Here is a 26,280-nt window from a genome sequence, read left to right on the forward strand (position 1 = left end):
CATATCACTCCGCAAGTAGTTTATTTATTTGTCACGATCGAAAGCAGAGCTCACCAAAAAGCTTGCAGTCGGATCACCGGCGTGTGGTGTTGGCTGCGAATTAAAAAAAAATCATGCGTTCGCCTACAAATAGAATGAGAGAAACACATCTTTCACTCTCAACCAAACTAACAAACTAGCCAATCAGAGGTAGAATGGGGAGGGGTCTGTGATGTGTGGCTGAGATCCAGCTGCAGATGCCGCGCGGCTGCGGAAAAGTCACAACAAGTTGTCAGCAGGATGAAGATTAAGTAAATGAAGCCTAGCCTAGGTAAGACGACCTTATATATAAAGGACTTAAATCAGTGGCGCTGGGCTTGGATAGAAGGAATAGGCAGAGACAAACAGCAAAATTAAGAGAACCTGCCAGGTGTTTGCTGCTTTGACAAAACTGTCCGTTTCAAATCAAGCTATGCCAGTAATGTAAATATCAGATTTCTCGTCGAGGTGAAATGCTGTCTCGCAATATCAATATAAAGTTGCGTTTGTGTCAAAACGTTTGCTTGCATTATTATTCTGTAATCACTTACGTTAACGCACGCATATACACGAATCAGATCCAACGTCATCCTGACGAACACATGCCTGTATTTGCTCCTCTTAATGGTTTGTGAATCTTGCGATTACAGAATAATATAATGACAAACAAACACATTCATGGATCTGGTTTGCCCGTGTGCGTGCGTCTGTGTGTGTGAAACGCGTAGCTCAACTGTGCCAAAAGAACTATGCAAAAGACAAATGCACTTGACTGCCTTTCCAGAAAGTCACAACATTTGAATAACTTTAGTGTTACAGTATCCACTTTAAATTCAGCGTGTTGTAATCAATAATTAATCTGTATTAAATGCCCCCACTAATTATTCTATAAACATTAAACATGTTTTGACCAATGACAAATCTCATTTATCAAGTTGTGTATGTGGCTTGTGTGCCTTATTATTATTATTACCATATGCAACCAAAGATTTTACTAAAAGGGCACACATTTATTTACAAAAACATAAAAATCCTCATAGATCTAGTTACTTATTTTTACTTTTAAAATGCACCACACTGATATATTTACCTTTAAATGCACAAAGTGACTGATTTTGTTCAGTCTGAAACAGTGGCAAGGCTACATAATGGTCAGGGTGGCACTTGCCCACGCAGATTGACGATTGGCCACTCAGATCAATCAATTTTGAGCTCAAATTATATTTCAACTGTATTTCATTTTATAGTGTGTGTGTGTGTGTGTGTGTGTGTGTGCGTGTGCGTGAGTGCATGCGTGCATGCGTATATATGTCGCCACGTCATGGTAGGTGTGCCATATATTTTCCTGCTTTTTTGTCCTTTGCCAATCACACCTATGATGTCGCGCCTAAAACGCGTGGAAAAACGAGCGCGTCGCACCGCGGCGCTTCCAGAGCGCATATACTGCGCGCCTACATTTAAATTTTAAAATAATGAAGTTGAGCGAGCAATATGTGAATCACTGCTTCCACAGTACCTGTGTTTGCGGCGTCATCTCTCCTAAATCCAAAATAATTCCATGATATAGCTGAAGTGCTGTTCCTTTTCACCACAAGGTCTTCGTCTGACAACAAATTTTCCTCACTCTTATCTCCTTTCTCCGCCATCGTTTTTGCTAACAGGCACAGCGTCGCAACTAACACCTCACAAATCAATCTGAGCGTGGGGGTTCCCCTGATTGGCCTAATAGCATGAACGCGCAAACCATTCGTGCGTCCCAAACTGCCTAATTCCATACTATATAGTATGCAAAGAGTACGAGAAGTAGTGCTTTTCGCCTACTATATAGTATGGAAGTATGCGGTTTGGGACGGAGGGCATGTCTTCAGGACTAAACGTGATAGGTCAAACGTTTATTACATGCGCTTACCGTTTTCCCTTCATTCATCGCGTCAAGGCTGTCTGTTGCCATGTGTTCATCGCGTGAGTTCATATCGTGATGACGATGAAAATTCAATGTATCGTTCAGCCCTAGTGTACATTTTTTCAAAAATGTATCTATTTTTGTGTTAACATAGACTTGGAGTACCAAAAGTATTTAGCAACCCTTGTTGCATTTACAAATATAAACTATGTCTAGGTCACTGTTCACCCCAAAGTTTAATTTATATTAATAAAATCAAGCCTATTTTTAAAACCATAAAAATGTTATGCTTTTGATGTTATTTTCATGATTAAGTTTGACGTGTAATTTGCACATATTATCAATTTAATGATTTGAAATCTTATCAAGATCTAAAATAGACTTCTAAACTTCATTTAATCTTTATGCAATATATAACTTTATTTTGATTTGGGGTGAAATATCACCCAATCATGTTCTTTACAGATTCTTGTTATATTTACCCAAAGAATGTTAATTTTTTGTTCCGATTTTGCTTTACTTAGGCACCTCCTTCCCCTGCACAAGCTGCAAGAAATTGGCTGTTCCTCAGTATCACCTCGCCATTGCTGATGGATCCATTAGAAATTTCTGCTCATTAGATTGTGTGGCCAAATTTCAGGTATTTACATGACACTCATAAAGTTTGTTGAATTCTGTATATTTTAAGGTAGTTGACTAACTTTTGTCGGTTTCACAGACCAGGCTTAAGGCTAGTCCTAGACTAAAGGGGATCGCACACCGGCCGCGCCGTTCTAAAATAATCGAACACATTGTTTTCTATGAGTATACGCACACCGGAGCTGCCAGGTGACGCCTGTCCACGCCGCCCAACTATGACTCAGGAAGTTGCTCAAATCCCTGTCGCGCCACTCACATAGTTTAACATTAAATAACATCCTATTTGTCCCAAATCATTAACAATTAACATTGGCTGCTAAGGTATATTTTGCATTTTTAAGTAGACGTTATCTGACAAAGCTGGCGCTATTTAATGTGCACTTCTGATTTACAATACGTCCGAGTTGTCCTAGACGCGACGTGACGCTGAGCTGCGTGGCCAGTGTGCGATCCCCTTAAGACACACGTTTGAGCTGTCTCAACTGAAAATACCTTGCACTGACAGATCTTTAAAATATGCCAGTGTCATTTGATTTGTCTCATGATACACAACAGTAATGTTTTTTCTTAGGGCATGTTTATAAAAGCTGCTTAAACATTTATTTTAGCTAAGGCCTAGTCCTAGCTTTAGCTTTAAACTTGTCTGTGAAACCAGGCCTATATGTCGTTTATTTGTGCTTTTAAAAATGTATTTGTCACACCACAAGACAATTTTTTTAACTCCAAAAAATCAAAAGAGAATTTAAGGGTGGGTTGCACCAACAAGGATTAAATTAAGAAGAGTTTAGAGCTAATCTAGGGTTTGTTGATCTCAGTTTAATTTTAATTCGAGTTGTGTTGCACCACTTAAATTTAAACACAGATTAACAAATCTTAGATTAAAACTTTAAACTGTATTAAACCCTTTATCTGAGATTTATTTTGTCCGCCATGTTGAATTTTTCGGTGTAATTAAACAGCAACAATGTTGACATTGTCATTCAAAAAGGAAATAAACAGTTTATGCAAGCGAATGTAATGTGATTTTTGTATTATAAATCACCTACATACACCGGTAGGCTAATCTAAAGGTCTGATTCAAATAAAAACATTTGACAATCTTTTAAAACAATTGTACTGATAAACATATCAGGAAATATTGTGACAGGAAATATCGCAAAGCTCAGATATTGTGATATAATGAACAAGATGTGTCGACGCATTTGTCATTAAGCGCCACCGTGTGTCCGTTCATTCACTGTCTTTCGTCTGACTGGAGCGCGCGTGACAGAGGAGAAGCACATATGAGCATCGGTAACTTTTTGAACCGCCAAACTCACTTTGTTGAGACGTTATAATAAACGCATCTTTGAATAGCGCCACCACGCTCGCGATATGTGTTTCTAATCATTTAGCCAGACATTTAATTATAAAAAAACATATTTAAACCTCCTCATATGCAAGTTTAAAGTTAATCCCTCACTTAGATTTAAAACAGAGTTTAAAGTAATGGAGCAACAGGATTAAAGATAATCTAGATTTACTGTAAGATTTAAACCTTGATCAAAATGACAGTTTAAATTTAAACCTGTTTATTTTTAAACAGGTTTAAACTTTGGTGCAACGGAATTATTAAATAAGCTTTGATTTAAACCAGATTTTGGCCTAATCCTTGTTGGTGCAACCCACCCTAAGTGTTTAAAAACTTGGTGACAACTAGGGGTGTAAATCGTCATAGTCTCACAATTCGATTCCAATTCCAGTGACAACGATTTGATTTGTCATTTTTTTACAGTTTATTTAACTAAATTCTGGAAAGCATGGTCATTTAATCCAACCAATCAAGGCAAAGAGGTCTATATATAGCTGTCTCTCGTGTGAACAATAATTGATTGGTTGTTTAAATAATCGACTGTTTAAATAACCAATCATTTTGTTTAACCAATCGTTTGTGTAAATAATAGTTTGTTTGTGTAAATAATTGGCCGTTTGTTTAAATAATCGGTCATTCGTTTAAATAGCATTTGTTTAAATAATCGATTGTTTTGTTTGAATAACCTATCGTTTTGTGTAAATAATTGATTGTTCATGTAAATGATCGTTCGTTTAAATAATCGGCCGTTCTTTGAATAATCGGCCGTTCGTTTGAATAATCGGCCCTTTGTTTGAATAACCGGCCGTTCGTTTGAATATTGGCCGTTCGTTTAAACAAGCGATTATTTGTTTTCATGCATTGATGAGGTAATCGTTCACATCAGCATCGTAATGCATCATAAATATTATTATATTCAACAGTTCTAGTGGACCATAACCCTATATTTTTTAAACATTTTACAGCTATATACTTTCAAACCTAGAAACGTAATTTTAATAAAAAATAACAATTTACTGATTATTAGAAATTCTTTTGACCTTTTTAAATCATTGTTCATTGTTAATCAATTAATTTTTGTGCGTTCTTGTGTGCAGGACAAAATGAACACACCTGAACCTCATAACCAGATAAATGGGAACTCGCATGAACCTCAAAATGTTGCACCATCGCAGCCACCCACCGAGCAACCCCAGTCCAACCAGACATCTTCATCCACTGTGCCTGGCCCAAGTCAAAATCCAGTTCCACCTCATGTGCCAGGTCAGGTAAACCCTCAAGATGCCATGCAGCAGGGGCCTGGCAAAGCACCCTCAGCCCCTTACAAAATGTATCTTACCTGCAAGCAGTGCGATTGTCAGTTTTACGAAAAGCCTGAAGTCTTTCAATACAAGGTGTGTAAAGTGGCATGTTTGTGCTTTGTGAAATGTAATTCGATGTAATTAATTATATAGTTGTAGTTCATTGCATTGCTTATTCTCTTTAGGGTCACTCGGGGATCTTCTGTACTCGAGCGTGTTGTGAAACATACAAGAGAGAGAATAATGTAAAAGCTGTTTGCGAGTATTGCAAGCTGGAAAAGGTGGTCAAAGATGTCATCACTTATGAAAAGCAGCAGAGATATTTTTGTTGCGAAGGTTTGTCAAACTTCCTTACTTGTTTCATGTAATGTTTTAACTATTATATTACTGATCTAACTCGGATCTGTTTTGACATCAGTAGAAATAATTCAGATACTATTTTAAAGGAGGCTTGATATAAGTTTTACCCTGTATTTCCCTCTTCTTTAATAGGCTGTAAACTGCTTTTTAAGCATGATCTGACCAAACGCCAAGGAGTTCAGTTCAGGTTTTGTGCAAACTGTCAAAACATGACCCACAAGACGGTTCAGAACTTTTTTGGGGGCAAGCTGGAGGAGTTTTGCACAGAAGACTGCATGTCTCAGTATACGGTGCTCTTTTATGAGGTGAGAAACACAGAGGATTTATTTTTTGCATGTGTATATAACATGGCAAAGATGAATGCACATTTATATATTAATTCAATAGATTTAAAGCATTTTGCAAAAAAAAAATGGAATTTTGTGGAAAATTCTGTTTTTTTGTGGAAAAATCCATTTTTATAATAAATCTTTAAAAAATAAAATTATGGATTTGAAAACAAGTTTTTACCGAAATTAGTCAAAATGGATTTGATGTATCTGTGGCTTCATGACAGGAACAAATGTTGAAGTTATTGCTTACTGAAATGCACACATGCTATATAAAAGCACACACAGTTGTCAATAAATAAAACCTTTGTGTTTCAGATGGCCAAATGTTATGGCTGTAAGAAGCAGGGCTCACTTAAGGAAAGCCTTATCCTGTTTGGACAAAAAAAATATTTCTGTAAAATGAACTGTTTGATGCTGTTCTGCTCAAGGAGCGTGCTAAACAATAAGCGTCCAAACAGTACGTATCATTTTTCATCTCCGATTGGGCTATCAGGTTCATGTAATCATAGTTAAAGTCTGTGTAAAGTCTGATATTAAATGTTTTCTCAGTTTGGGACACCACAGAAAAATGTGAATTTGAATTAATAAAAAAACTCAGTTAACTTGAAGTTATCAAAATCTTGAAAAACCAGGCAGGATTCACACCTCTCAAACCAAGCTCTCTCAACTTTCGAATGGATGATCGCGATTTTGTTATGGGCGTGGCCGTGCTTGGTGGCTTCAGTGTGTCATCGAGCCACCATTTTAGCCCCGCCCAAACAATCCTGAACACAGATATGTGGAAAAACTGTTTAACGGTATATCTCCACAATTCAGAATGTGTTTCAGCAAAACATTTTTAACATTTATCTGAAGTGACTTTACACGGACTTGAACAATTTCCTTTAAGCTGAAATTGGTTGTACAAATGACAATGCAAACGTTTACCTTTTTTATTTGCTAATTTTTTTGTCTTCATCACTGAAGGTACTGTATCAAACACCACCACTACTGTACAAGCTCCATTATCTATTTCAAAGGACATGCCTGTTATTGGTGGCGTAGTGTCACTGGCCTCAACATTACCTGGAAATACTGCTGTTACAGGTATTTGTGTTTTGTGAATTAAAAATCATTGCATTAATACTCGTGTTGTCCAATCCTACATGTAAATTGCAGTGCGTAATATCACTACGCCTGAAGCAGCCATGTTACATCAGCAAAGTTGCTGATTATTACGCCAGTTTGAGAGTATAGTTCCTAACCATATCTGCCTAGAAAATCACAACTTTTAATTTTCTGTCGTTCTTAGTACACAATGTAACTACAGTAGAGTCAAGTTTTAAATAGGAAAAATATCGAAACTCTTTGGTTATTTTTTAGTGTGATGCTAATGGTCTAATCAGATTCAATGGATTGTGCTAAGCTATGCTAAAGTTGCTAAGTATGCTAAGTTTTTACATTTGTAAGTTGCAATGTATAAAAGCGTCTGTAAATGAATACATGTATACTTGCAGGAGCTCTCCCTACCTCAAACGCCAGCTCAAAAAACATCGGGGAAGTAAGTATTTAATGTTGTACTTCACTTCTAATATAAAAAGTGAAACGTTTGAATCTTAAATTATGCAATCATTCCTTAAATAGGCCAGCACACAGACGGATGCTGCAGTGCCCGGGACTCCAAATCGTAGAATGTTGAAGAACAAAGCTCTCATGTGCCGACCCATCACTGAAGAACAAGGTGTCCAGTGTCAGCCAGAACATCCAACACCTCCAACTCTTGCTGAAACAGGTTGGCTCTGTCCGCCTGTCTGGCTCTGAATATCCCTGCTGAAAGCCATCTCGACCATTTAATGAACAAAATATGTAGAAATGTAATGTTACATTTGCACTTTCCTTTTCTGCAGTGATTGATGAAAACGGAGAAAAAGTGAGGTTGGTGCCGTTCCCGGTTCCCATTCCCATGCCGGTCTACATTCCTGTGCCGATGCATCTGTACACCCAGTACACACCGTTTCCACTCGGAGTTCCTCTGCCTGTGCGTTCTGTTTCCTTATGTTTTTTTGCAATGGTCTCTTGAAAGCAGGGTTATTTTACTAAACAATGGGTCTCATTCATGATTCCATAAAAACGTTAATACCAAAATTTCTTCAAATTGTACGAAAAATTCAAGAACAACGAATACCATACATATGCAATAAGCAAGTAAGCTATAATCAAATACAAGGCTTTAATTATAATGTATATAATAATGAAAATAAACAAAATGTACACTATTATATTTTTTATTATTATATAGGCTTTATATTTTTTTTGTACACATGAAGATGATTTAATTACAATTGCGTAATAACAATCTTCACACTTTTTAAATCTCTATGAAAGCGTTAATGCCTAATGGAAACGTAATATAATGTAATGAAAAGTCCAAACGTCAATACTTGATCACTTGAATCACTTTCAGAGATCATGCACCCTGCCTTTAACACAACTGTGTGATGGAAAAACAGACTTCTCATAACTGTTATCTAAATACGACTTAATTTATACAACATCCAGTGTTTTAGAGCTTATCATAATATTTCCCTATTTTATACTGTTAACATTCAGGTGCCTGTACCTATCGTCATACCTGGATCCCAAGATGCTGCTGAACCAAATGATCATAAAAGTAGCCTGCCTGCTCAGAGCTCAGTGGAGGAGGATGAAGACAAGGGAAAAGACAAGCCTGTGTCACATGGTAAATGTTTTCTTACTATTTGATCATTTTTTAAGCTTTGCAGACCTGACAAGGAGGTCTGTAATGGCTGTATAAAGCTATTCGTGGCCATCTTAATAGTAACTGTTTGGCTTGGGTGTTTGTCAATAGTAAAGAAATATTTTATTCAGGCTCTGCTGTAGTTATGGCATCTACCACCAGGTGGCCAAGTCGGCCACGCTAACCATCCAGACTGTTATTCCTTAAGCCAAAGATATATTAGGGCTGTCCGCATGCGTGCACCGTCCGCATGACGCCAAAATTTTGAGACCACACGGACAGTATGGTAATTTTGTGTTATTATTACACAAAGGCAATATACAGCATTTGCACACGCACCCCATTGACTTTTCTTTTTTTTTTTTTTTTTCAAGCTTACCAGCCAAACTTTTACCCATTATGGGGTAGGCAAATCCATTTGTAGAATCCAAACTGCTGCAATATTTGCTAACAATATTTTCTTCTTCAGACCAGGGCAGCACATACAGTGGAGATCTGGAGTCAGAGGCCAGATCAACACCCCTCTGCTGGGCAGATAATGAGGAACCCGGAGCCAGCGGGAAACAGTTGGTGCCATCATCAGAGCAAGAGGAGCCACAAGTAGCTCCTGCAACATCTGCATCTCCAGAACATCCAGATTTGGAAGACGACATTCCTCGATGTAAGTATTCCTTCATCTGGACGTGGTACCGCAGATGGTGTAATATGTGACCCTCTTTGTCAAATCCAGCTAAAGCCTTGTGAGATTAGGAGCATTGATTTTATCGATTGATCACATTGATTTCAATCTTTGACATGACTTTACTCAGTCAGTGTTATAAAGGTTATATTTTAACACAAGGTTCTTTACATAATGTAGGAAATGGTATAAAAAATTACATAAGCTGGGTTTTTACAGGGAGGGCCATATATGATAAGATCATGGTGTGTGTTGGTACAAGTGGCGGCCAGTGACTTCTTTTTTTGAGGGCACTTGATGCGAAATTCATCACAACGTGTATGTAGCCCGTCATGTGTGTGGTTCGTCATTTTTTTAAATATGTGTTCGGCGCGCCAAGAACACATATTGTGCATCACGTGTCTTGTCAAAATAAGTGCCTGCTGCAGACGCGTCTAAAGGGTTTATGATATAAGAGACACTCGCATTTGCCAGATACTTGCTTAATCTCATGTGTAATTAGAGTTTACTGTTACTGTTTACTGTCTTGCGGGTATTTTGTGAACGTGAGCGTTTATTTTATCATAAATGTGTGCAGCAGACACTTATTTTGACAAGACATGTGATGCACATGGGACTGTCCAATTTTGAGATCGTCCTATCGTCAGCCTGTGACACTAACATCGCTGATACACGATAGTATCGGGGGGGCAGGGCAGTGTTTTTTTTTTGTAATTTTTTACTCATTTATAATAAGTCACTTGATTGGTAGACAAAAATGAAGCAATGGCAACACTGTCATGACCATAAGCATGCAATGCGCATGTTACTGTGAAACTATGATGATGATGATAATAATAACCATCGCCAACTGGTTGAAAGCCTGCTATTGGCGATATTATGTCTGTCGATTCACAATACTATTGTTGTCTATTGGCACAACCCTATTAACCCTAAATAAGCTGGTGTGCGGTGGGCGTTCTGGCGCATATGGCTGCTGTCGCATCATCCAGGTGGATGCTGCACATTGGTGGGGGTTGAGGAGATGCCCCGTTCATATGTAAAGCGCTTTGAGTACTGAGAAAAGCGCTATATAAATTTAAGGAATTATTATTTATTATATTATTACGCCAAACACATATTTTGAATTCGTGCCCTTCGGAAGAACAGTCACTTGCTGCCACTATTTGGTACTCATGCAATTATCATGTTTCATTTTTTTATGGCTAGTTTGTGTTCATTTCTGGTAGGATTTAACAAAATAATGTAACAAAGCACGTAATTTTACAGCATCGACAGACCCTTGTTTAACAAAAGAAAACAGACTGGTCTTGACGTTGAAGCGACGCAGGAAGGCCAAAGATGGTTACCCTGCCAAAAAACGGGTATGTAATACAAATGGACAAAAGAGTTTAGATTGCTGGCTGACTGTAAAAACAGATGAAGATGGATTAGCTGAATAGATATTTGCAGTATGAATGGTTAAAGTATAATTTTTTTTTTTTTAAAGATTATTGATTTTACCTGCACATTAAATAAAGATTTGTTGAGTTCAATCCACCTAAAAATATTAGGCAACTGATAACTAAAAGAGACTATTTCTGTAACTTATAAAATCATTTGGCTGTATCCATTCTTAAGTTTAAATATCAAAATATTCAAGACTTAAATTTAAAAAATAAATTAATCTAGTTTTAGTTTATTTTGGTAGTTTAGAGTTTTGAGTGATTGCTTTAAGGCATTTATATGCACTTGGTGTTATTCTTAGTTTGTGATGTTTTTCATAGGAACATTAAGTTGTATAGAAAGATATCCTTTGATAAACAAGAAATATTTTAGTTAAACATTTGGGCTCTGTTTCACAAACGATACTTAAACCTAGTCCCAGACTATAATGCATGTATGAGCTGCCTAATTGGTAAAGTAAAAATAGCATGCACTGACATATCTTGAAATATATCAGTCACATTGTTTTATCTCAAGTAACACAGCGGTAATGTTTTGTCAAAGGCACATTCATAAAAGCCACTTCAGTATCCTTGTTTAGCTAAAGTTTAGTCCCGGTTTAATCCAAGTCCTATCTGTAACACCAGGCCTTGGTATCACAACAAAGATTTCAGGTTCACTCCTACTTGAACACCATTGATTTTTATTTTTGTATGTTCTGTGATGAAATGAAACATGTCAATCTTAATCCATTATTTCATTCTCAATTCTGTGTTCTTCATCAATCTGTCTTGGCTTATTGTCAAAATTAAAACACTATTTTTAACACTTATATGAAGGCTCCTATTTCTGAATACGCTGTGCACCATCTGTGCTCCATCTGTTTTTTTTTTCTTCTTAATATTATATTTAAGAGCTTGGATATTCAAGTCATTCTTTCCCATTTTCATTTGTCGTGTATATGTAAAATATCTTTGCATGGTTATCCAGATGATAGGCTCCGGGAGATGACGCCAAACATCCCGCTTGTCTTTTTGTGACTTGTGTACACACATAGGTTTTGCAGGGCAGATATTATGATCTTCCACTGCTCAGTGGTTGACCAGAGCATTTTGTTACCTGTCGACAGTGTTTGATACCTTGGGCGCAAATTAGGTTTTAGTGTCCAAAGGCTGTAGGTTCTTGTTTCTGCCAAGCATGTCTGGGTGTTTTTAACATAATGGTATCCCTTATGTGATGGTTTTTTTGTCATGAACGTTTTTATTTAGTGAAGAAATGCCCATTGTAGTTGCAACATTACGTAAGTAAATGGATTCCCACAGTGCAATGGAAATATTAGGGAATTCTTGTTGTCCTTGAGTTTTTCATGTTTAAAAAATCCTTTTTTAGTTATGCCGTAGTATTTCATAGGCCAAATATTGCTCTCGGGTAGAGTAAAACTCATTTGCAAGTGGAAGACATGTCTGATTTGTGAATTAATATTTATTTTACGTGAAATAAGAGAACCGAATGGTCCAAATATCTTTCCAGTGCAAAGTCCATCTCACAAATATCTAAACCTGTGTGTGATACTTTATCTCTAGAAGTCGAGCGCTGTCAAAGCTCATTCTTATAAAAATCAGACCCTGTTGCCCTGAACCACAGCTGACAAAGCCTTTTGAAGGCTGATGTATCTGTTGCAGTCGGCAAAGACAACAAAAAAGGCTTAAATAGTGAACTGAACTGTGAGGATGTAGATAAGAAGCCAACACCATCACCTGTCGACTCCCTATGTCAAACTTCACCAAAATCACAAACCATCCCAACCTCAAGATTACTTTTCCCTTGATGGTTCCGCTAAAGGCCCTAATGAATGAGAGTCAGGGTCGGCCCAATCGAGAGTCGGTTGCCCAAACCACTATATAAAGACTGGGATGGTTCGAGAGGAAAATGTGTAAGGAACTTAGGAACTAAGGAAAACTCATCAAGGATGTGACTTTAAATCACGTGTCGCTGGAGGAAAAAAAACTGTATCTGTATTCATCAGGACCTAATGGGAGGCCGAGGGCAGGGCATTTTGCTGCGCTTTTGTATAAAATGTTAATTCCCATTAGCTTTTATAAGAACTGGATAGGTTCTGTAAACTTGGATGGTTCCAAAGGAAAAGATGTGCTGCCTAACAACCTTCATCAAACACTTGAAGATGCGGTCACTCGAAGATTCGACTGCACAGACTGTGACTGAAAGCTGATAAAACATTGAATTAATGAACTGCTTCAAAAGAAACAAATGTATTTTCCTCTTTTTTTTTACTTGCTAGATTAAACACTTCTCATAACTGACTCTTTTATTTATCACTGTATTACTTAATAAAAGTTTAATGGATTAAATGAACCGCAATTTATTTATATATTTTTTTGTAACTTGTAAATAGATCATCATCGCATACATTTTTATTTTAAACGATTGTCATTTTTGACAATAAAAATAACAAATATACACTTTTAAAGCACAACTTCTCGTTTAGATCCGGTCGTGATGCGCCAACGTGACCCCACGCAATACGTCAAGAGGTCACAGAGGACGAACCCGTAACTCCGCCCCAGTGTTTACAAGTGTTGAGAACGAGGACCGTTCCTACGTTGTTGTATGTCAACTGATACTAATTAATGTCTTTGTGTCAGTTTATTGTTTACAATGGTCCGCAAATGTGCGTTTTATATATGTAACACGTGACCTCCCTACGTCACTACGCATTTACGTTAGGTCGCGCTGGACCGGATCTAGACGAGAAGTTGTGCTTTAAAAGTGTATATTTGTTATTTTCATTGTCAAAAATGACAATCGTTTTGCTAGATAAGACCCTTATGCCTCATTTGGGATCATTTATAGTCCTTTGAAACTCCGTTGAAAAAAACTGCTAAGTGTTGAGTTAAGTATTAAATGTTGGGCTCTATTAAAGTCCATTAAAATGAGAAAAATCCTGCAATGTTTTCCTCAAAAAACATAATTTCTTCTCGACTGAACAAAGAAAGACATCAACATTTTGGATGACACGGTGGTGAGTAAATTATCTGGATTTTTCTTTTAAGAAAATGGAATATTCCTTTAAATACTATTGTTTACTCACCCCCATGTAATCCAAGATGTTTGTCTTTTTTTTGTTCTTCATAGACTTTAGTGGACCTCAACAGTTGACTGTTTTAATGCAACTTCAAAGGGATCGCAACCGAGGCATAAGGGTCTTATAGACCCTTTTACTGTTTGTACACAATGATGACGTGGCAGGCAGCGCATGCGCGAGCATTTTGGCAACGGAAGTATGGCAAGAATCAACAGTAAAGCAACACAGACAGAGAAAGTGACTGACTTTATCAACTTTTTTAACACCGCTACCAGATTCGTGTACTATAGTGAAGTGGATAAAAAACGTTAGCAGATGGCCAATTATAAAGTTGCCAGATACATATATATGTATATTAGTATATTATATTAGCGCAACCAAACACAACTACCAGACATTTTGATGCTGGGAAACCATTTTGATAAACTTTCTGAGATGCTAACACGTTAAAACCACTAGGGAACAACACTACTCCCGTTGCCAAAATGCACGCGCAGGCTATTTGATCACGTGGACTGTAAAAAGGGTCTATCTAGCGAAACGATCAACATTTTCGGCAAAAAGAAAGTACTTTTCAACTACAACTTCTCGTCTTGCACTAGCCATTTGACGCACATGGCATGATGAATGCAAACTACCGCTCCAGTGTTCACAAGTTAGGAGAAAGAAGACCGTTCTGATGTTGTTAGAATGATACTAATTCATGTCTTTGTGTCAGCTTTTTGCTTAAAATGTAACAATGTTTCACCTATGTAACACGTTACATTTCGATGTGCTTACACAAATACGTAAGGTCGTGCTGGCACGTCACACGGCTGGAGCAAGATGAGAAGTTGTGGTTAAAAAGTATCCTTTTTTTTTTACGAAAATAACAATCATTTTGCTAGATAAGACCCTAATGCCTCGGTTTGGATTGTTTAGAGCCCTTTGAAGCTGCATTGAAACTGTAAACTGTTGAGGTCCACTATATGGAGAAAAATCCTGAAATATATATATTTTTTTATAGTATATCTTCTCCACTGAACAAAGTAAGACTTAAAGAGCCACACAGATCCAAAATCGAAACTTACCTTTATTGCAGTGTGTCATGTAGCTGTCCATCAATGTAAACAACGTGTAAAGTAGTTGAACCAAAAAGTGCACGATTAATAAAGTTATTGGCTTCTAAAGTAGGGAGTCGACTCTGAATCGCTGAAACGAGTCGTTATAGGGAGTGAGTCTTCTTCCTGATTTTATCCACGTCACACAAACTTATCCACATCACATGAGATACTAATCTCCGCCTACAGCCTTGCCTGGGAGAAACGAAAACTATGACCCGCCCACAGCTAGTTTGTGTGTGAGTGTAAACATCAGCTCACGCTGTGTTTTCAGCTTGTGTTGTTTTCACTACCAAAGGAGACTTTTTCAAGGAGGGATATACTAAACGTGTCTGGCTGTGAAGAATCAGTGGTTAAAATAAATTTTTATCGGAGGGATTTAGACGTTTGGCAATGAAAGTGGTTCAGTACCCACTTTATTTGGAACAACATGCGTCTCCTAACCACAAACTGTAAGTATGATTTTAGCTACATACTTGCTTAAAAGAGTGTTAAATGTCTATATTCGTTTTTATTGCTTGGATTAATGATGAATGATATCGTTGTTTAAACTCTTAACTTATATACTGTCAGAGTCACGATAGCAAGCGGTTTTGCTATGACCCGGTTAGTTTACATAAATGCTTAAATGAGTGTAAAATGTTAGTTTCAATCGTCGTTGTAATTGCTTGGATTAATGATGAATGATGTGTATTGATGTTAATAATGTCTTCTCAGTAGATCATGTTAGCACGAGGTCAATACATGTTGCACTGTTGTTGGTCTGTGCCACCGATCTGTGGTCTGTGAGACTGATCTGTGCAAAGACACTGTGTCAGTTGACCAATCAGAGCAGAGTAGGCTACTGAAAGGTGGGGTTTAGGCAGACTGAGTCGTTGAACGGCTTCACACGAATCGTTTGGGGATCTCTGAGAAATGGGGTAATTTTAAATTTATATTTTGAGAAAATTACAGTGTTTTTTGACCTTGCATGCATTTAAACCTGTTGTCCGGGACTTATAAATAGTGATAGGATGCTTAAAATTGTCATCTTACTGGCTCTTTAAATATCTTGGATGACATCGGGGTGTTTAAATTACCAGATTTTTTATGAACTTGGAATATTCCTTTAAGTGCAATCCATCCACATGTAAAATGAGCAAGTTCATTCCCAAGACATAACATTCAGTTTAACACAAACACAACATTAAAAACAGCATGCATTTATAATCGCAAAATAAATGTTACCCATTTCATGGTGCTATCACAAATTTAAATATAATCCAGGTTTTCTGTTGGACTGTGGGGACCCTGTAGTTTATCGCAGTTATCACACCTGTACCTTATGTTCAATAAATAAAAACATTCATGACAAAAACTAAACAATAGGTATTTCTGATATGACAACAATGCTGCGGTTATGCTTAGCAGAAATGAGTTAAGTAACCAAAGCTTTTACAGAACCAAGAGCCTTGGGACACAAATTGTTAGATTTTTATTGAAAATAATAATAAAATCTTTTAGTCTCATACAAAGTCTTGAAGAAATGTGTAAAGTCTAATATTAAATGTGTTTTTAGTTTGTCACACCACAGAAAGATGCGCTATTAACCACCCCGACAAATTTGAATTATTAAAAAAGCCAAGTAAATAAAATAGGCAGGAATCTCAAACGGAGGGGGAGTTTCCGTTGTAGCGCTGAAACCACACCCACTGTAGGAAATCTGTAGTTATTCTCAACTTTCAAAAATACGCTACAACCTGAATGGATGCTCGCTATTGTGTTAGGGGCGGGGCAATTCTCAGTGGCTCCAGTGCGTCATCGAGCCTCTGTTTTAGCCACGCCCACATAATCCTTAACACAGAAATGTGAAAAGTTTACGGTATAACTCCACAGTTCAATACTACACAGTTTAAAGTCTTTATAACATGTTTCAGAAATACATTTCTTTCTAAAATGATTTTACACGGACTTTAAGTATAAAGTTAATCTCAAAAACATCTAAACTAAAGAGTGACCCTATAACCATAAATAGATGGAGGCTGAACTTGTCGAAATTTATTCTCACAACAAAAACAACGTTTTGCTATTGCTACTACTAGAAACCTCGCCAGATAACAACAAACTTTACGCGTTACAATTTAAAAAGAGACTCATTGAAGAGTTTATGGTTAAATACTCCATTATGAGTAAATTTAAGATCATGCTCATAAAACATTCATCTGTTTATAAAAAGGCATATAAAATGAACATTTAATAAAACATAATAATTAAAATATGCAAAAATCATTTAAATCAGTGTTCAAAACCGTCTCCGTACCTTACTCTGATTCAAGACGATAAACCTATTGTAATGATCATCTGTACGATTTCGCAGGAAATGCCAGTTTATTCTCTTTCAATGCAAAGTTGCCTGCAGTTCTATGTTTCAAACAGAGGTGGCGTTAGAGAGGTGAAAGGATTGCTGCTGCAATTAATACACAATTAGTGTAACATTTATTTAATTTAAAAAATATACTTTATTAAACATAGGTAATTAGCTAGCCATACACTGTAATGGTCAATCAGTTAATTTAAATATGCGAAGATGCTGCATCCCAGAACCACAGATGACAAAGCCTTCTGAAGGTGGCTGCTGTATCTGTTGCAGGAGTCGGAGATGACAGCAGAGGAGTCAGGCACTTACTCTGAGGATGAAGAAGAGGAGCAAACACCAACACCTGTCACCTCTACATACCAAACTCTACAGCAACACTTAACAGTGACACCTATACTCTGCCATCCTAATCTCAAGTTCACGCCTCCCTCAAAGATTCAGCTGAAGATGCTAATGAATCAGAGTCAGGGCCGGCCCGATCGATTCGGTTCCCTTCTGTTTCAGTCGGTCTTACCCGAACAGCAGTATACAGAGTGGGCGTTAACCACCAACTGGAGCGGTTTAAGGGGTAAATATGCGTTGCCTCTGAACCTAAGGCACTTCATCATCAAAGCTGTTTCCCAGAAGTTCCCCGGCTTGACCAGAGCTGACCGAAAGCGCATCAAGGACAGAATCAACGAATTCTTGCGCTTGCCGAGAAGTAGCGGCGGACCCAGAGTTTCACGTTCTTATCGAAAGGTAGTAGGCAACCAGTTGATACTTTTATAAGCTCAAACATTGTGTAAAATATATTTTAAAGGGATAGTTCACCAAAAATTGAAAATAATGTCATTAATGACTCACCCTCATGTCGTTCCAAACTCGTAAGATCTCCGTTCATCTTCAGAACACAGTTTAAGATGTTTTATATTTAGTCCGAGAGCTTGTTCACCCTTCATTGAAAAATCTATGTACGGTAAACTGTCCATGTCCAGAAAGGTAATAAAAACATCATCAAAGTAGTCCATGTGACATCAGTGGGTCAGTTAGAATGTGTTGAAGCATCAAAAATACTTTTTTGTCCAAAAATTACGACTTGCGTCTTCTCTTCCGCATCTGTTGTGAAGCACATGCACGAGACTAAAGTCACATCGCTGCAGTGACGCAGATGACGTACAACACAGCTAACGTGTTATCTGGTGTGCCCCAGCTGTTTTTTTTGTTGCAAACTTCGCAAACATGTTTGAGGATAACACGTCATCAGTCACGTGACTTTAGTCTCGCGCATGCGCTTCACAACACGCGGAAGACAATGCTGAATAAAGTCGTAACTTTTGTTATTTTTGGACCAAAATGTTTTTTCGATGCTTCAACACATTCTAACTGACCCACTGATGTCACATGGACTTCTTGGATGATGTTTTTATTACCTTTCTGGACATGAACAGTATACCGTATGTAGATTTTCAATGAATGGTCAACAAGCTCTCGGACTAAATATAAAACATCTTAAACTGTGTTTCTGAAGATGAACGGAGGACTTACGAGTTTGGAATGACATGAGTCATTAATGACACCATTTTCATTTTTGGAAGAACTATCCCTTTAATGCATATGTGCTTAAAACAAAACAAAGAAGTCTGCGTTATTTTAAGCCAAAGGAACTTTGTGAAAACTGTGTTCTTGCGAAATATTTTTAAGCTAAAATCTTACATATTGTTCCATTAATAAATATGAACCAATATTGACAAAAATCATCAGATAAGTGTGATTATATCAGTGTGTGATGTGAAAGATACTGTCAGGTGACGTTTAGGAAGGTTCGTCCTGCTGGATGTGGACCGTCTGTCTGGCTTGTTCAAATCTTTTTGTTTAGGTCTGTGGCAGAGGCTGTTAGAAACACACAGGGAAATCCAGAACTTTGTAGATAACACCATGCAGGGAAATAGAAGGTGTCTGAATGCAGGCCAGATGAGGGCAGAAGAAGCTAAAGCTGAAGGTGTTGAAGATGGGGATGCGGTTGCCATGGAGGCTGCTGCACTTGAAGAAAGTCTCCATAAAAGGAGAAGAGTGTGTCTGGTGGCAGTGGATGCTTGAAGGCGTCTTTGTCAGTTTTTTTTCTGAGATGGTAGCCTACTTTATAAAAATTGAGTGTCATAGATTCTATGCATTATTCTTTAGGCCTATATTTGAAGAGTTTGGTTCCAAAACGCAATAAACGCCATTTTTAAAAAAATGAGTTACTGCCAAAATCAGTATTATATCAGGTCAGTATTTAAAAGTAAATTCTTAATTTTACGCAAAATCCAATATCCACTGTGTTGTTCTGTCATCTTTTCTCCCTTTTTTCCCAAAACGCAATAAACGCCTCTCCCCCTTTTCTACAGAATGCAATAAATTCGCTCCAGAAATCACAGCGCACCATTCCACGCAATGTAAACAAACAATGGCGGCGCGTTGAGTACACAGAGTCTTAGTTTTCCTCATCTACTTTGTACTTCGTGATCAAGAAACAAACAAAAACGAAATAATACTTTACTGGAAATGATAAACCTGTGGTTTTCTGTGACGGGAAAAAAACGTAAGTCATCAACATCTAATAATTTACGCGAGAGGCACTCGGGAGACGATCGCTTGTTCTCCCGACAGCATCTAGCTTCACTCGTGCTAACACATTGACCCCAGGGGATCTTATGAAAAACTTTCCATAATTTTAGTCAAAGTCAACGAGAATCACAGCTAATCGCTGTAAAAAATGTTAAGCGACGACGTCAAGTATAACCGCGCAAAAGTTTGTAACATAAAATAGTGGTTTTCATCTTGTCACTTTCTTGGTGTAGAAAACACGTTTTTACCGAAATTTGTCAAAATGGATTTATTGCGTTTTCGAACCAAACTCTTTATTTATTTTGGTGCATGTGTTCGCCGTCACATTTGCTTTCTATCTTTCTTATTTATTTATTTTTAATATGCAATGCGGGACTTTTAGAAGGATTCCTTTGACAGAAATGCAATATAATATAATAAAATACATAACTTTTATTAATTTCATTGGTGTATAAAGTCCTTACATAATGAACTATATTGTTTTTATTACCTTAGAATTAGATGTTTTTACCTACATAATCCATGAGTACCCTTACATGGAAGTTCCCATTTCGCGTTGTCATCTTTCTACAGTAGCCCTAAATGGACAAACTTTCTATAGAGCGCGTTTTGTCAATACGTTGTCTCAGACAATGATGCGTGTGACCTCTGGTGGCTAACGTAGCTTCACTATACGTTTTAAAATGGAGGGATTGAGCAGTTGGTTGCAATTCACAGTCTCACCGCTAGTTGGCAGTAAAGGTCCTACATTGCACCTTTAACTTACTATTTTTATTTTATTTTAGCTAGTGAGAGTTTGTTTTAACAAGCCTTTATTTTTATTATTTATTTATATTAATACTTACTTTTTAATACATGCATCGCCGTCTATGTGATAAAGGGACACAAGGCAGCATTTTTATGTTAATAAATCATCTTCGTAAGTCGGTATATGGTTAAATGACTCATTACCGGACGAATGAAGACTCTATCGCCCGCCCCTACCATCTGTAGGAAGAATACCCCACTTGCAAGTTCGCTGTATCCGACCCGGTGTCCTTCAGTCTCGCAAAGTCTCAGATATCGCGAGAAGCAAGATCACTTTACGGCAAACAACACAGAGGCAGGCGAGCTAAACACGGCTAGCGATTGTTGCAAATGGCAGAGCCGGGGAAGAAGCATCGAAAACCCTTGACGGAAGGGAAACATAACTGGATTGGAAATAAGCTGATAAACTTGGTTCCGAGGGGGGAGGGACAAAAGTTCGTTTTTACGACAGTTTGTTTGAAAGCATTTACTTTCAGACACTAGGGGGAGCTCGTAGAGAAATATTACGCGGACTTGCCTGGTTTCCCTTTTTAAGTTTTTAAGTTCAGGTGACCTGAAATTTTGTTAACATCTTTTTTTGGTTATTTTCATTGGTGGTGAATCACCATCTGTTTTCTTTTAAACAATGTTTACATTATTGTTTTGTATGTCCTTATTTAATAAATGAGAAGATGCAAAGATATGCACAATATGTTGTGGTTAAAATTTTTGTAGTTTACACATTTACCTTATTGTATGTTGATTGCGAATATGTTGATTTAGTTTATAATGTTGTTATCGCTTTATTGTTTTCAAAATTAGCGTGCATCTTTTTTGGATATCCTGGTCCTTACTTAAGTATAGACGGTTTCCTCAGACATGCGTTTGCATTTGGTTAGTAGGAAGTCCTTATCAATCTAAAATCATTGAGTCGTTTAAAACATGCATTTAATAAAGCAACACTCGTTAAACAAAATCATTCAAAATATTCTTTATTATCATGAAAATACCTGAAACAATTTGAAGAACAGCGATATAAATATTCCTATAGACATTTCCTGGAATAGCGTTTGTAATGCGAGTTTCTGCACAAAAGCGGCCCCTGGCTTTGGGATGTGCCGGGATTTCACTTTAATTTATTAAAATTCATTGATTGAGAAAACGTGCATTTGCACGACTAATCGTTGCAGCCCTAGTTATCGCGGTTATGCGCCTGAACTGAAGTGAACTTAACGCTTGTATTTATCAGTCTGGCTAATGGCTAAATTGATCTCAGAAGCATATACCTTGGTGAAAATAAAATGTTTTGGTTGCTAAAGCACCTTACCTCGTCTTTAGCAAACCGAAACATTTTATTTTTACAATTGTGCATAGAGGTTTGGCAGCCGGTCAAGGACATGTAGCTGATATTGCACACATACATTTTACACAGTAGCATTAGCTCAGTGTACTGGTTGATACGTGTTAGATATCATATATGAATGAACGTAACTTAAGGTCATTGTTATCAGAAATAAACTGCAAAAAGCTGTAAAAAGGCCAAAAGGTGCGCTTAGTCTGCTACAAAAGCCATTTGTTTATGTTGTTGCTGCTAAAACCGTTTATGATAATAAAAACTCTATTTTTGTGTGCTTTTAGGGCCGTAAGCGATCTGGACCAGATGCTTCGGGTGGTGTTTGGCTTAGTACCACCAGCTCAAAGCTTAACCAAGCATACGGAGTTGCGGCCTGGTCCTGTTGGGTGAAGAAAAAAACCGAACGGACGGCCGACGAAGAGGACCAACAGTCCTGTAAGTTCACAATCGGAACCAGAAACTGTACCTCTGTCATGTCTGCCTCGTGACTCACAGACTGTGAGAATAAATGTGTCATCAGTAAAGGTCGCTCTCGCCAGCTGCTGCGTGACATTGCGCTCGCCCGGGGTGTGTTTAACAACTTTTTAACTTCCCGCTGTGTCTTCTTCAGCAGGCCGCATGGTTATGAAGCAGGATGTGTTGCAGTGCAGTTCCGCAGAACTCAGTTACGGTCTGTGCCGTTTCATCAAGGAAGCCCGGAGGCCAAACGGCGAGGTTTACAAACCTGATAGCGTCTACTACCTTTGCCTGGGCATTCAGCAGGTTTGATATTTTGTTATTACATCGAGTTAAATCCGTTAGTATCTAAAACGAGTGTTCATGCAGTACAATGCGAAGTAGATTTGAAGAGCTCCGATGCAAAACCCTCCAAGCGTGTCTGACATGTTTTCTTGTAAATGAGCATTTTTTTAATGGATTAAGCGGATTTGAAGCAAAAATATTTATTTATATTTAATATTCAATTCTATATTTAATATATTTGATATGTATAATAATAAGTGCTAAAGAGCATATGTAGGTGTAAGCACACCCAAACTGCCCTTGTCCAAAAGGGTGTATTAGCTCATACTTATAATAAGATATTAGAACTTTTTTTTGTATTTATTTGTATCGATAAATGTCTGTATTTTCATATCATTTACTCATTTAGTGTCTGCTTGAAAATGGGCGTCTTGAGAATATCTTTACCGATTCGCGCTATAGCGAGTTTATCAGCGAGATCACCAAACTGCTGAGAGACTGGGCCAATACGCTGCCACCTGGGGGTAAGTGTTATTTTCAAAATCACCTCTTATGTTGTCTTTTTAACACCCACTCAAATAGTAATTTACACATTATTGGCATTCAAACACACTGTTTATCAGATCACTTGAGGTATAGTTTAGTAATTTACTGTATATCTATATTTATGCATTTGGCAGATACTTTTATCCGAAGCAACTTGCAGTGCATTTAAGCTATACATTTTATCACTATATGCATTCCCTGAGGATCAAACCAACCACGTTTTGCAGTGCTAATGTAATGCTGTAACAATTGAGATATAGGAACCTGTATGCTTTTGCAAATCTCTGGGATTTTCTTTCTTAAAATGAGATGTGATTGGCGAACTGCTCTTTTTCAAAATGTATAGTGAGAAGTGAGAAGCATCTTGAAAGGCCATGTTTAAACTGTATTTTCCCAGGACCGGAATTAAGTCCAGGACCTCAATTGGTTCTGATGTTTAGCTCAGATTATGATGTCATGTGTGATGCTTACAATTCAAATCTTACACCTCCCGATGTGCTTGCTTGTAAATCAGTGCTATGATCATATCCAACATGTTTGATATTAAGGATCTTTATCAGGATGATCACAACATTACTTTCACAATAGCCAATGAACACGGAGTTTGCCATAACCACAGATATATAAATACATGGATATAACACTGAAAGATCATCATCATAAATTAACCTTAGTGTTTATGTCTCACTTGCTATGTTTACATGCACAAAATTTTATCAATCCGACTGAATTGAATCCAATTGAAGGATACGACAATACAGTTTACATGCACCCTAAACATTCCAAACTGATTAAAATGTTCGTTTATATGTACATTCGAGGGCTGCTTCCGAAAACGAAGGCAGTGATTTGGTGTCTCGCTGCCTCATGAGGCAATGACTTCGGAGGCATGAAGGCAGCTCAGAGAAACGTTTTCGGACACACTTCATAGGCAGCGTGTTTAAAATGTAAACAGAGTGAGAGTGCCTTTGTGATAACTAATCACATATTTTTAAAACAACAATACTAATTTCTCGCTAGAAATGCAAATAAAAGTGTGAATAATATACCTTTATTTACACTAAAATTGTGCTCTACTTCCTTGGCCGCCATTTTATTTTTTCGAACTCGACCAGGCTCGACCAATCACATTCTCATTGTACGCCCAAACATAGAATTATCTCAGAAGACAGGAAGTAAACAAACATCGGACGTGCCTTGATGCCCTCCTGCCTTGGAATGCTGCCTCAGAAGGCTGCATTTTAGAGTTTTCAGACACAGCATATATAATCCAAACTAAACGTCCAGGGTTGCCAGATTTGCGTATCAAAACCATCCCAATGGACATTTAAAACTAGCCCAAAAGCATCCCAATGGACATTTAAAACTAGCCCAAAAACATCCCAAAGACTACTCACAGCCCAAATACTAATAACTAATGAACAATATCCTTTCATCTTTAGCCCGCAGAAAAAAACAACTTGTGGAAACAGTTTAACAGTAGACCAAATCTGAACTCGACAAAAGACTAGGCAACGCCAACCAGCACACAGCTTTTCTTGTTGAGTTCACGCTTTTTTTCTGGAGAAAAGTCAAAGCTGAGTTGGAGAAAGTTGTTTTTAAAAATTTTCAGATATAGACAATGAAAACACAATTTTCGATAGGCACAACGCTATTTTATTGCATGATGTATCCTAATGTTATGAAAGTACACATGAAAGCTGCAGAATGTACACCGTGTGGCCCCATTAACTTAACTCTTTCCCTGCCATTGACAAGTCATCTCATCAATTAAGAGAAAACTTTTGCCTAAAAAAATGTTCCTGAGAAATTTTTATGTTAATCTGCAATACCGCACTTGCCCAATTTATAAAAAGACTGAAGCAAAAAAATGCTATTTACTAATTTTAAACTCTGTGTATGTTTTGATCATTATTCTGAATCTGATCTCTAACAAAATTCCTTCACAGAGATCATTTTTAAAATATTTTTAAAGAGTTTATAAGCAGAGAAAAAAATATAGATAAAACTAGGATAAAACCTTTTCCCCATTTTGTTTGTTTGTTTATTGTTTGTTTGAAAGCAGATGGTCTGTTCTTTCATTTGATATATTTGTACGTTTATATATTTTTAGAAGATAAATTTCCTGAAAGGCATTTTGTGAAACCTTAAAAAACTTAAAAAAAAAAATGGCTGGCGGGGAATGAGTTAATGCGTGTTGCCATTGCCTTGCTATTGCATGTTTCTGTGTCAAGAATTATGTGATACGTAAATTTAAGAGGTGAATTTAAGCTAAATGTTCTGGTATTTTTGCATCCGATTGAGAAAATACTACGATTGTGGCCAAAACAGGTACTGCAATCACACAACTGGTGGCCAATACACAACATGACAACATAAACATCAGTTGAAGGCTGCAACTCCACTTTTTAAATGACAATATCCTGGCCGGACCACTGTTTGTCAGTGATATAAGTATTTGAAATGAAAATTATTTCTTATTGTCTAGTGACATATCAGGGCCATTTTATGATAGTTGATATAAATTTCTTACATACTGTTCCTTTAAATTAAATCGGTTAACGGATAAGGATCGATTAATGAGCATTTTCGAGCAATTCAATTAATTAAATTGAATTGACTTGAATTGAACTGAACTGAATTGAAATAAAATGTTATAAATAGGCCTTTAATGTGGTTGGGACATCTGCTCTTCTATTTCCTCAGGATACGTGAACTCACGGGTTGAGGAGGAGTACCTTTGGGAATGTAAGCAATTGGGAGCCCTGTCTCCTATCGTTCTGCTCAACACCCTGCTGTTTTTCGTAACCAAAATGCTAAACCTCAAAACGGTCGAACAGCATCGACGACTCACATTTGCCAATGTCACCCAATGCACGAAGACCACAAAAACCGGCACAAGCTCTTATCTTAAATTCAAACTACCTATCAAAGAGGAAACCACAGACAAAAAAGGTAAGGCA

At 37.4% G+C, this 26,280-nt stretch overlaps 1 protein-coding gene across 3 annotated transcripts in view; it reads left to right on the top strand.

Moving 5' to 3' along the window:
• LOC135727064 (zinc finger MYM-type protein 4) overlaps positions 1–26,280 on the top strand; it is a 37,894-nt gene that overhangs the window by 10,737 nt on the left and 877 nt on the right. The window contains exons 12-28 of one of the 3 annotated variants that reach the window (XM_065244698.2): positions 2,446–2,561; positions 5,009–5,305; positions 5,398–5,548; positions 5,705–5,877; positions 6,220–6,361; positions 6,871–6,990; positions 7,401–7,444; positions 7,528–7,675; positions 7,791–7,921; positions 8,494–8,623; positions 9,111–9,302; positions 10,590–10,684; positions 17,578–18,042; positions 22,315–22,465; positions 22,641–22,792; positions 23,181–23,295; positions 26,024–26,272. In XM_065244698.2, coding sequence (XP_065100770.2) covers positions 2,446–2,561; positions 5,009–5,305; positions 5,398–5,548; positions 5,705–5,877; positions 6,220–6,361; positions 6,871–6,990; positions 7,401–7,444; positions 7,528–7,675; positions 7,791–7,921; positions 8,494–8,623; positions 9,111–9,302; positions 10,590–10,684; positions 17,578–18,042; positions 22,315–22,465; positions 22,641–22,792; positions 23,181–23,295; positions 26,024–26,272 — 2,871 coding nt within the window. The remainder of the gene's footprint in view (positions 1–2,445; positions 2,562–5,008; positions 5,306–5,397; positions 5,549–5,704; positions 5,878–6,219; positions 6,362–6,870; positions 6,991–7,400; positions 7,445–7,527; positions 7,676–7,790; positions 7,922–8,493; positions 8,624–9,110; positions 9,303–10,589; positions 10,685–17,577; positions 18,043–22,314; positions 22,466–22,640; positions 22,793–23,180; positions 23,296–26,023; positions 26,273–26,280) is intronic. The other 2 variants (XM_065244699.2, XM_065244700.2) reach the window with 2 other exon arrangements.

The sequence above is a fragment of the Paramisgurnus dabryanus genome, chromosome 17 (assembly GCF_030506205.2).
Source record: "Paramisgurnus dabryanus chromosome 17, PD_genome_1.1, whole genome shotgun sequence".
Taxonomy (NCBI): domain Eukaryota; kingdom Metazoa; phylum Chordata; class Actinopteri; order Cypriniformes; family Cobitidae; genus Paramisgurnus; species Paramisgurnus dabryanus.